General features: G+C 42.3%; 2 protein-coding genes and 1 long non-coding RNA gene across 3 annotated transcripts in view; 2 read left to right on the top strand and 1 right to left on the bottom strand.

Annotated features, from left to right (window-relative positions):
• The window catches only part of LOC143487501 (uncharacterized), an 11,469-nt gene extending 8,297 nt beyond the window's left edge, over positions 1 to 3,172 (bottom strand). The window contains exons 1-6 of the mRNA XM_076986437.1: positions 3,043 to 3,172; positions 2,658 to 2,750; positions 2,353 to 2,433; positions 1,692 to 1,803; positions 488 to 737; positions 64 to 174 (exon numbers count right to left, since the gene is read on the bottom strand). Coding sequence (XP_076842552.1) covers positions 64 to 174; positions 488 to 737; positions 1,692 to 1,803; positions 2,353 to 2,433; positions 2,658 to 2,742 — 639 coding nt within the window. The 5' untranslated portion in view covers positions 2,743 to 2,750; positions 3,043 to 3,172. The remainder of the gene's footprint in view (positions 1 to 63; positions 175 to 487; positions 738 to 1,691; positions 1,804 to 2,352; positions 2,434 to 2,657; positions 2,751 to 3,042) is intronic.
• Positions 3,173 to 3,839: 667 nt separating this feature from the next.
• LOC143487575 (uncharacterized) lies at positions 3,840 to 7,607 on the top strand. The gene is made up of 3 exons (XR_013124298.1): positions 3,840 to 3,998; positions 5,916 to 6,286; positions 6,381 to 7,607. It is a non-coding gene; the product is annotated as an uncharacterized LOC143487575 (long non-coding RNA).
• A 3,406-nt stretch (positions 7,608 to 11,013) lies between these two features.
• On the top strand, positions 11,014 to 12,063 carry ora5 (olfactory receptor class A related 5). The gene has a single exon (XM_076986435.1). The coding sequence runs from the start codon at positions 11,014 to 11,016 to the stop codon at positions 12,061 to 12,063; it is 1,050 nt and encodes a 349-aa protein (XP_076842550.1).
• Positions 12,064 to 12,373: the final 310 nt, after the last annotated feature.

Raw genomic sequence — 12,373 nt, 5'->3', positions numbered from 1 at the left:
CCTACTAGAGGATATAGACTGTACATGTTCACCCCTACTAGAGGATATAGACAGTACATTTACCCCTAGTGAGGACTTTAAAGGGTGAAGGTCTGTGAAGTTGCCCAGGGAACCTCGCAGTCCTGGAACTGAAAGGTCACACATTCCTCTCAGTGGAGCCAGAGGAGCCAGCAGCTGAGAGACAGTGATAGAGTGAGTGAGAGAGTGTGTGTGTGTGAGTGAGAGAGAGAGAGAGAGAGAGAGAGAGAGAGAGAGAGCTTTAGCAGAATGGCACACACAAATTAGCTTTCTTTTTCCTTTCTGCTCAACTTTAGGCGACTGCTATCCTAAATCTTTTGATATACTTCGATGAGCAAATAATTGTTCAATTCATTTCAGTGTTATTAGAAACACAGCAGTCAAGAATGTGTAGAATGGAAGAGAAAGTGTGACAAATATAACTGCTGTGTGACAAAATACATTTTAGGGTACACAGATCCAAACTCACTCTTGGGGCCTTCAGTCCCTCTGGTTCCTTCTTTTTTTTCTCCTTCTTCTCTTTCTTCTTCTTCTTCTTCTCCTTGTTCTTTCTGGTTCCTGTGGAGGCGGAGCCTGAGATGGCAGAGGCAGTCCGGCCGTGGTGAGCACGCTCCCGCTCCTGGGCCACTAGCTGGCGGTAGTGCTCATCACAGGGGTGTTCCCAGGTGGACTGGCCCGTGGAGAAGTTGAAGTAATAAACTTCTCCAGTCACATCCTGACTGGAGTAGGAAAGGGAGACAAGCTCATCAGATAAACACACATAAAAACACATGACATGTAGACAAGCCCAGGTTCTCCAGCACAGGACTGTCCACAAAGGTGTCAACAGGACAACATCTGAAACACTGAGTGGTGCTCTGGGTCTCATTGCTCAGATTAATAGTGCCAGAAGGCAAGTCTACAAGCAAATCTGCTGCATAGAGTGATGAAATATTAATTATATACTTTGCAATTGTTAGTTTCGGGGACAACTAACATTAAATATCTCCTGGATCTTGTCTTTGTGTGTTTTATCTATAAAGGTACTGACTCATATAAAAACACCACTGTTACACCTGACAATAAGGTTATAACATACTTTCCCCCAAACCATTTGAATACAGAATCCAAAAATGATTTCATATGTTAAAATGTGTCTGATCTTTCATGTCACATCAAACTCCCCAACTTCAAAAACAATCCTCTTCTGCCTGTTATATTTTCTCTTGCCCAATCTTATTTCCCAGTCAAATTATTCAGTCTTCTCCAGACTTGCAGTTCCATGGTCTTTAAAAAAAAGTTGGGCTGTCTAATTTGCTCATCTAATCACCTAGGTCATAAGTGATTTAATGCCCACTTCTTGCAAGCTTCCAGAGAGTCCGTGTGACATTATAACACTCACAATAAAGTCCTGATGCATCCTACTTTTATAAATGGTACTTAAAATTATAACTGAGTTATAGGGGACAAAGGGCCTTGGTACGTCAGGTAATCAAGAACCTGAATGAACGAGCCAGCATGAATGAGACGTAGAGTTCTTGGAATGGAAGCCATTCCTCAATTAAGGGCACATTAGAGTATGCTTGGATTTTTCTAAAAGGAACCAACACTCACACCAACGCTCACTGCTCTGTGTGTAAGGATAAGAAAACTGTTTCATTATGGGTGACTGTATGAGAATGAGCTTGTCCTACCAGGGTTTCCATTCAGGAGGTAGTGGGGCTACAGCCACCTCTCTGGCCAGCCATAGGAGCTCTGGCTCCCTCTCAGGGTCAATGCCAATTTGTCTGGCAAAATCATGGATATCTGAGGAGCAATACAGATAAGAAGAATATACCGACAAGAAGTATGATATTTTCAAATCAAGACAAAATCCCACAAATTCAAATATTTAAGTCCATAATGCATGGAGATTGAATCTATGTTATAAAGTGTAGCTATAGCTTGGACGAACATACAGGAGTCCCAACTGGAACTGTGTTGTTAATATAATAATTATTATATATTATAATATTATTATATATTATTAAGTTATTATGTCAGTGTTATAATTTAGTTTTTAAATGATGGAACTGTTGTAGCTTGTAGACTTTATCAATGGTGGATATTAAATTATACCATTTCAGTAACATATATTAAAGTTCAGGGCCGGAGTGGGCCACTTTTTCAGCCCGGGAGTTTCATGCCCAAATCCGGCCCAAAATTATTTTTCCATCCCAATCGGCCCAAACTAGAGATTGACATGAGCCGGCCCATCGAGAATCCTCCCGAATCTCCCGATTAGCCACTCCGGCTCTGGTAAAGTTTTATCCGGGGTCCTAAACTGTAACAGGTAGTATGCGACAGCTAATGTACCTTGTTCAGATGGGATATAATTCTCATCGCAATCCTCTTCCAGGATCAACTGCTCTCCAACTGGTCCCCGAAGGGCATCTGCTGTCATGTTGAATGAACATTAAGAAAAAGATTATGTACTATACGAATAACAGTGCAGTAGACAGATCACCTCGCCATATTGTCTCTAAACTCTCCGTGGTACCTTTCGCTAGGCTAACCTAACTAACTAGCCGATAATAGAATTCCATAGCAATAATAGCGTCCATAGCAACCGTAGCATTCCACACAAAGCAACGTTATACCCAAAATACCCAAATACCCACCAGCAGGCTGGAGGTTGACTGGATCCATCTGTTTCAGGACCTCGCCTTGAACATGGGGCTGAGCAAGGTGTCTCTGCCTCTCCATGTCAGGGCCTAAATGCAAAACACCAACCCAGGGCACAGAGGAATGTGTACTGTTAAGATCATCAGGTCTATAAGAAGGGCTACAGTGCCTTTTGAATTCATTACAATGTTGAAGAATATGTCATGTCATATTTTCTGATAAAACTGATGTTTTACTGGTCAGGTCATGTGCAGAAAGCTGATGGTTCTGCACCTCTGCCAGACCTTACAAACAAATGTAATAAATGTTTTTTTTCTACTTCATCATGCATGGTTATTTGGTTTGTTGAATACGCATGTAATCTTCAGTGTTACACAGTACCAGTGTGGAGTGGTCCTTCTACAGGGATGTTAACATGGCCGACATCTGAGGGTCCCGCCGTCCTTCTGTGAGGGAAGGGTGCTGGTCCACAGGGATCCGTGTGGATCACTGTCGCTTGGGGGTTGTAGGGCACACCTGAAAATCCCACAGCAGGTAAAGTGAAACCCAGCACGCCTCCCAGTGAGGCTCAAATGCCTTGTACGTGTTTCCCAATGAACAAGTGATTATAACAAGGGCTATGGTGCCATGTGATGTCATTAGAATGTGGGGAGAATGTCTAAGAATTTGTGATGTCATGTTAGAAATCTGTTTCTTTTTAAAAGTGTTTATTTTTATTTACTTTTTCCATGGCCACATGGACAATGTTAAGATTTATGAAAATTGTGCTGAGTCAAAGAAATCAAAGAAATAACCCATGCTCCATTAATTATATTATCATGTACACATGAAATACAGAGCTTGACAGTCATCAGTAGAATAAATATACATGTTATTTTTCTGAACCTTAGAAACCTACTATATAAATGTGTATATTTAACTTTTAATTATTATGAATAAGCCTATGGAATCCATACTCATAATAACTAATATACTGTCTTACATAGAAGTATAAAATTATGTACAGTATATGAAAATGTATTTTTCTCACCATGAGTGGTAAAACCTGGTGTGTCTATGAAGTGGGCGGAAATGATCATACAGTTAAGCCCGCCCACTAAGAGGGAAGATATGATTGGTCAATTTTACTGTCATTTGAAACTGTTTGGTGTAGGGATGTTACTATATTTCCGGTTGGTATGCGGAAGCCTATGGCCGAGCCTAAATTCACAAGGTGCCTCTTGGAGTTCCCGTCAACGATGTGCGTCGTATTGTCAGAGCATCAAGTACAACGCCACAGAGTAAACTTGAAAAGGGTTTCAAGTTCTACGTTTCATCCTACCTCTGAAATTTTGAAGGTAAGTGGCTGACGCTAGTTAGCTAGCTAGCCTGAGGTGGCAGTCTAATGAAGTGATGTTGTTTTTAGTAACGAACCAACCTGTCCTAGTACTAGAAATGCCTTTTAAAAACATGTTTGTATTTCTGATGAAAGTATCAGGCAAAAGTAAGGCTAACGAGATAACAGTGAGGGCTCACTGCTACAGATCTATGAAGAAAACAGATACGCCACACCAGCTGAGAGTAGGACTGGTTAAAATGACACGAGTTCTGTTCAGTGTCACGTTCAAAGTTCTGTTGAACAAGTTCAAAAGTTAGTTCAGCACAAGTTCAATCTTTTATCCTTGCTCTTACTTCACGTAAGCTGTGATAACCATAGGCATTGGTTTTCAAAGCTTACAATGGTAGCCAAATGCAGAGTAGCTGAGTGGGAATCATTAGCAGTCTATTTTGCCTATAGTAAACAAATGGGAGTTTATTTTACAGTTCGAGCTATTGGTATCTACCTCTATGACTCAAAAGCAGAATATAGTCCACCTCAGCCATTCTTCAAACTGCATTTTCTAAAATCTGTCAACCTGTCTTTCAAATCTTTCATCTTAACTTCTTTATTAACATATGGCTTCAACACTTACACCTATTAAGATATTCTGATAACACTCTTCAAGAAGCAGTTGAAGTAAAACCTGCACTGTTCTGTTGTTTGTGGTGGAAACAACAACATAATATAAATATAAGTAGGCCTGTTTCACTCCTATGTGTAATCATTTCATCTGGAGTGAAAATGAAGTTTAAATCTAAAATATATTCAGTTTATAGTTGCTCAGTGAACTAGTAGATTGAACCATGCACAGCACTGTAGAATAGAAAGACAGTATAGCCAAGTGTTTTAAGAGTGATGCAAAACAGCACAAACGTTACATGAGACAATGGACAAGTGACATTCACCACTAACAACATGATGGGACAGATATTGCGCCTATTGACATTGCTGAAGTCTTCTTTTCAAGATATTAAATTTTGCCTCTTGTGTATCTCAGATGACATTACGTGATTCAATGCCAGTTGAGTTTGTACATGCGCATACAGCGCCATCTGTTGTCCATTAAACGTGCCGCCTGTTGTCAAGCAAGGATTTGTGTCTCGTCCTTCACGCTGCACCCGACGTCACAACTGTCAACATAAAATCATAACTGTAATCAGCAAATGTTTAAACAGCTTAAAGCAAAACATATTAAATCTTCACAACAATAAAGTGACTTTATTGAGAGCTAATAAATCATGATAAATTACTTGTTTATTTAGAGTTGTGGTTGCTCCTGAACTAAGAGTAAAATATGATAGCGGCCAAAAACCCAAACCCAAATGATCAAGTACAGTACCAGTACATAAGATGTTTGAACTGCTGCCCTCGGACAGACGTTACACCTCAAAACAAGAACAAACGGTTTGAGAGAGTTTTTATAATAGGGCCATATCCCTATTAAACAAACACTATAGAGTTTTTATAACAGGGCCATATCCCTATTAAACAAACACTATAGAGTTCATCGGTAGGCAGATGTTTTGTCTGCCTACAGGGACAAGTGCAATAACCGATGCTGCTAAAATACAATGTGCAATAATTGATGCTGCAAATGTTAATAGCAGAGCTTAGTGTGTATATAGGAGAGCTTAGATAATTTATGCTCATGCCCTGTATAGTTAATCATAGCTCTTAATCTGTTAATTAAACGGTTTATATTTAAAACTTTTCTATTTGCACCAAGGGGGGAGGGGGGAGGGGCTGTAAGCCAATTTCGTTGCGCAAATGTACACGTACAGTGTGTAATGACAATAAAGGTTCATTTTATTTCAAACCCTCTCTCATCTCCCTCTCTAATCTCTCTCTCTCTCTCATCTCTCTCCCTGTCTCACTCACTCATCCTTTTCTCCAGCTCGTCCCGCGTCTCCCCCATCCCTATTGGTCCTGGCTCCCTCCCAGGCTCCACCCTCTGGGGGCGTGGCGACGCCACCCTGTCCTGGTCCGAGGACGCCACCACCATGGCGGGTCCTGAGGTCCAGACGGCGTCTCGGCGCCAGACCGATGGCACGTTCTCACGGAGCAGCTTCCTGAATCTCAGCGCCGAACGCTGGAATTCTGGACACAGCTACACCTGCACCATCAGACACTCCGCCCTGACCAACACTGTGAGCTCCACCACCGGGATGGAGAAGTGTAGTTAGACGGGTGGAGGACGATTTCTTTGTCGGCAGATGACCTCCCCCGCCTTGGAACAAACTCGTTCACAGAGCACTGATGATGCAGGTGAACAAAAGAACTTCAGTGCCATACAGTACAAATGAGGACGCACATGTTTCTGTCTATGCCAATACTCCAATGGATCTTTATGTCTCCTTAGGTTCATTTCAGTGAGGTATCGCTCCACTTCAACAATGGCATCTGCAGTGGCATTGGAGCAACGCCTCTTCTGGTCCACTGTAGAATCTAACACAGACCACAGTTCACCTATAAATAACAAAAAAAAATTACAGATAATACACAACACCAACAGCTGAAATACAGTAGTACAAATGTCACAAGAAAATTAAAAGAACAACAAAAAAAAAACCTCACAAGATTTACTGGTGCCTTCTCCTGCATCTGCAGAATTCTACAGCTGGTTACCTTCATTACTTACAATCAGTGCAGAACATTCTGCCGGGATCACAAGCCTCCAAGAGCCGTGTCCCCCAATGGTGGGAACCGCCGCGAACAGCTCTAGAACACCTTCCCTGGGAAGACAGGGGAAAACACATTGAACACGGGCATGTTCACAAACACAAACACTGGTACATTTAACATAAAGGGCACAAGAGGGAAAAGGGGGTTTGGGAGAAAGGGTTGATGGTCTATTAGTGCTTGTTGCTATGTTCTGCCTTATACTAGTAATCTTGTCCCTAAAAAATATTGCAAACTCATCACATTTTTCAACTGAAACAGTCTCAGGGAAGACACAGGAGGTGGGATTTACTAGCTGATCTATACTTCTGAACAAGACAGCTGAGTTATTATTGGATGAATTGATTAAGGTAGAGAAATCGTTTTTCCTCGCTGATTTCACTTCACTGTTGTACTTCTGCAATGTTGTTTTATACATTTCAAAATGTACTTGCCATTTTGACCTTCGCCAATGATCAGGCCCTAGCTTGTGTCCAGGTAGCGCTACCCCACCCATGGGTCTCCTCTTCTTATCCACAGCCATCTTGAGGCAACCTCTGCTGCCTCGGTGGCCTCCTTGATGGCCCTTCGTTTGATGGTCCCCGTGATGCCCAAGATGTTATATGTCTTGCAAAGCGACTGGCCCGCAAATCCTCTGCATCCCACTTCAATGGGCACACACTGTGCTCGCCACCCGTTATTCTGGGACTCCTCCACTAGCTCAGCATACTTTGCCCTTTTCCTCTCGTTGGCCTCCTCAATACGGTCCTCCCAGGGTACCACAAAAGCGATGGTGGTCTTTGGTTGGCAGCGGCGCCTGCACTGGACGATTCCACAGCTGATGGTGTTTGCAATGGCTTTCAGGACTTGATCGTGACGCCAGCGGTAGCGCCCCTCGCCCAGGGCTTTTAGACAGCAGCTGAGGATGTGTTCCAGGGTTCCTCTCTTTAGGCAAAGCTTGCAGGCTGGTGACTCCTCCAATCCCCAGCTAAACAGGTTGGATGGGCTTGGTAAAACATTATAGACAGCCTGGATCAAGAATCGTATGCGGTGGGGTTCTGCTGTCCACAGCTCTGCCCGAGAGACTTTGCGGTCAATTGCGTGGTCCCACCTTGTCCAGGCTCCCTGTTGTCTCATTCCAACCTACTCTACTGATGCCCGCACCTCCTGTTGCACCAGTAATCTCCTTTCCTTGCCCTCTACCTTATCATATTATCCCAGTCAAGTTTAGAGACCTCATTCTGGACTACTATAACAATTTCAATCTGAGAGTCTCTGCTGGGTTGATAACATCAGACTGGCACAAGCTTGAGAAGGGGCTCATCACTGGATGCATAATTTCAGTGATATTATTTGCACTCGCCATGAACATGCTGGTGAAGTCAGCAGAAGCCCCCTGCTTTTCATGTGGTTTGTCCTGGGTGTATGCTGGTCCACTGTGGACAAATCACAAAGCCATTCAGTTAGCATTTAATTGCTAATTGTGAAAGGGTGGACAGAGATGAGAGTGCGTATGCTCAGGCCGTTGTACAAGCTGACCTTAACGGTTGCCCGAGTGAAGCCACTCCTGGGAGGACAGAGAGGTCCAGCTCTGATGGGATGGCCATTAGGTTTGTTAGGTTCTGGCCCAGCATGTCAAACCGCTTAATGTGGAGGATCAGAACTCTGTTCCAAAAGGAAAAATCATATAAGAACTGTGCGAGTGCACTGCTTTAAAACTCATTGTTTCTCGTCATTTACATAAAGCAATGTGAGTGAGTCTGAAGAAGTGTGAAGAACTCCACCACTTCAGATGCTTTGGTGCCTTGACTACATTCACATTTGAACTCCAAAACCATTGACTGAAAAAAGTCAAAGTGTTGTCCAGTAGGGGTGTGTGAGGTGACGGACCCTGAAGTAACTGTGTAGGGTGTGAGTCAACGTAGAGCTCAGGTTAACAGAGAGGTGATTGAAGTCCTCCACTCTGGAGTTCTGCAGTCCACAGCTTTCAAACACACACACACACACACACAAAAACTCAGAGGTTACAAATTTCACACATAAATAACCAACATTATCCCATACCAATTGTGGGCATACTTTCTGACAATGCACACTTTGAAGAAACACATGTTGAGACCAGTTGATTTACAAGAAGGAGATGTAGCAATATAGCACAGAATTACCTGTTGCAGGTGCGCATGGATTTGAGGTGAAACTCAAAAATTGCCACAGGGCAGATGTAAGAGAAGGAGGAAACCCTGAGTGTCTCTCCCTCCTTTTTCAGCTGAAGCAAACACATCATCAGGAACTCATGGGCATCCTGTGGAAGACAGTACATCAGAAGGGCATTGCTCCTGGACTTCAGCAGCAACAGAGTGAGAAAATAAAGAAGGTTGTGTGCAGTTCCTGCAGACTACTGCATGTGGTTCTGATGTGTTCTGAATGGCTCAGAGGGTTGTTTAGCTGAACCTGTTCGCAGTCCTCTCCAGATGCAGGGCATCTGACTAAAATACAGGCATTCAGGGCTCTCAGGAGCTTCTTCTTCTTCTTCTTTGAAGAGCTACGACTAGTGAGCCTGCCATGCTGCAAATCTGCAAAACATCTACGCACGGTAACGGGGAGACCAATGTGGTTTATTTCTCTCAGCATCACAACACCTCCCTAAGCACTCATATTTGAATAGTTCATTTACCTCACGCCATGTTTTCAATGCAACCTTTGTCGAAGTGCATTATTTAAGATTATTGGATGCTCAAAAATCCATGTCTCAGGTGGACCGGTGCCATCCTATTTATTACCTTGCCTTTATAAATCTAATCACAGTTTAGAATGCCAGTTACAAGCCATTTCTCTGTGACCAAGACATTGTGGTGCACTCACCTTCAGCTCTGGAAACCAGCACTGTATAGATCACCATGCTCATCACTGAACTAGAATCAGAAACTTGAGCGCTCTCTCTAGCAGGAGAAGATCCTGTGGACCTTCTTGTATCGAGACTGTGGATGTTGGGTTCAGTACATTTTCTTTGTCTCTGAACATCATGGACATCATGGAGGTTTTCCTGTATGGAGGGCGTCTAGTCCAACATCTAAACAAACACACATTCTCCTGTATATCACACTGCCACTGCGTCCGTGTTCCTAATAATCTACATTACAATGACGATAATGCCAAATCTGACAGGTGGGCGCACGACAGCGAGAACGAGATGTTAATTTGACACTTTTGGTCATGAATCATGTATTAAAGTCTACATACCAGGATTGTCCTTTTTTCTATTCTGGTGTCCAGATGTTACACTATTTATGCTTCAATGATGATGGCAGTTCAACAGTTTAAAACTAGGTTAGATGGTTGATTATGTGTTATTAGAAATAATAGGACTGTTAGCATAGCAGCAGGTGATCGTTTTAGTGTCATATAGGGAATGCTGAAACAGTAAGTGTTGACCTTAAAACCCCCTTGCAAAGGAAAAAAAACAATATTAAAGTCATAAATAAACACGAAACGTGATTAATACAGTACAAAAATGTGATCGTTATGTTTTACTGTAATAAAAAAATTTCTGTGTAATTAATTGATTTATTTCATTTTAAAGTAGGCTATCTTACATTTTTACACAAAATACTAGTTGTATCTCTGTATATGTAGTGTTCTTGGTTATCCTGTAATGCGCTTATAAATCACATCAAATTATTACTGTAAATTGTTGTTTATATCCATTGTTGTTTATAATCCAATCAGTACCAATCTGAATCATATTTAACAGCTTTTTAAGACAATATCCTGCAGTGACATAGTGAGAAAATAATGACACTGCTGAATCTGTGGCGTGAACATGTTGGATGGCGTCATGTCCAGCAGGTGGAGACAAAGTCCACTGCAGGCTTACAAGAGTCCGTTTCCGTTTTTTTGGTTTACAAAGGCAAACTCTTTCCTTTCTTCTTCTTACAACAGTGATCAAATAATAAAGCGGACATGAAAACCACTGGAAACAATTACAGGCAATAGAATGAAAAGTATCATGGTGTTTGTGCATGCAACCTTTTTGGGGAACCCACTTCATATTTTCAGCATTACAAAATCTGACGCAGATTGCTATGCGATAAAGATTTATATAATATGAATGCATTCTCTATTATAAATAAGTGAGAGAGATTGATATTATACATGGTGGGAGGAGCTTTGCATATGATCATACAAATTATATGAAAATTAGATGATGTCAGTGTATGATGTGCAATAAATAATAACCCTGAGGAACAAAAACAGCTTTCCAGTCTTCAGATATACACAAACATCCTCTATACAACTACCACGGGTCTTTAATGAGAGTAGACTTGCAGCCAGAGATGACTGCAAACGATTGGATTAAAGCTCCAGTAAGAGCACTGATGTGCTTGGTGGGAATTATTGGCAACAACTGGCTGCTTTCTTGCTCTCTGCCTAAATCCAGATCTGAGGTCCGAACTAATGACGTCCTGTTTGTCAACTTGGCTTTATCGAATCTAATAAATAATTATCTGGTGGACATGCCAGACATCTTGGACTTTAAAGGGCAGTGGCCTATGGGCATGACATACTGTAGCACATTCAGTTTCTGCTCTGACCTTTCGGAGACAAGCAGCATCTTCTCCACCATGTTCATCACTGTGTACTGGCATCAGAAACTGGTGGGTTCTCTGAAGCGTGGAGGGGCTCCTGTCCAGATGGACAACATGTACCTGGTGGCCGCCCTGCTGACTGGGAGCTGGAGTCTAGCCGTTGTGTTCAGCCTTCCGCATTTCTTCATTGTCTCCAAGAACATTTGGAACGAAAGTTATGAGGAGTGTACAGAGGAGTTTCCTTCACCAGAAGCCAAGCAGACTTATGAGATGCTGTACCTCACGCTAGCAAATATGGTTCCGATTATCGGGATCGTTTGTGGAAGCATACAAATTGCCATCACACTACAGCGGAATCAAAAGCGGATCAAGATCATCACTACAGAGGGAACCAGGAAAGCCACTGAAGACCAAACAAGGACTATTGGATACAATGACCAAATGTGCAATGAAAACAACACTCCAGATTTCTCCTCTAACGTTAGTCCTGTGAACAATGTCGCCAACCAACAAAGAATAAAGAAAACACAAGACAAATCTAGACTTTCCACAGGCGCTCAGTTGAGGGCTGTTAAAAGTGTTCTGGCTGTGGCAACAGTCTTCCTGTTATTCTGGCTAACACACCTAATGCTTAGCATAATCACCACTGTGTACAAGTCTCCTGTAGTAGACGAGATAATCAGCTACGTAGGAGCAGGGTACACGTGCGTTATCCCTTACGTCTACCTGCACGGGGTGAGGAAGCTGAAGGTTTCCTGCAGAAGATTTTCATGCAACAACACTTCATGCTCTCCCTAACCTGATGTTCAGGGCGGGAAGATCAAAGTATTTGTAACCGTGGATGTTTGTAAATAATTTAAATGGTCATACAGTGTATTTTCATCTCTAGTATTGTATTTGCTTTTCACAAATGAATGTATGCAGGCAGTAAATCACCATACATGGGACTATGACACAGGGGACACTATTTCTCAAAGGACAGATCCAATATTAATAAAGCTTAATAGTTCACTGGAAATGATTTGAGATGCTTCTCCTGCTGCTCTGTTGACAATAATTACCCGTAACATGACATAATTAAGCCCATGGGCTAGTTCATCATTCCTCA

Source organism: Brachyhypopomus gauderio, unplaced genomic scaffold (genome assembly GCF_052324685.1).
Source record: "Brachyhypopomus gauderio isolate BG-103 unplaced genomic scaffold, BGAUD_0.2 sc47, whole genome shotgun sequence".
NCBI classification, from domain to species: domain Eukaryota; kingdom Metazoa; phylum Chordata; class Actinopteri; order Gymnotiformes; family Hypopomidae; genus Brachyhypopomus; species Brachyhypopomus gauderio.
The sequence above is the reverse complement of the archived record's forward strand: the minus strand, read 5'-3'. Positions and strand labels throughout refer to the sequence as shown.

Excerpts from the sequence above, each read along its gene's own strand:
- ora5 (XM_076986435.1), top strand. The coding sequence starts at position 11,014 with ATGACTGCAAACGATTGGATTAAAGCTCCAGTAAGAGCACTGATGTGC.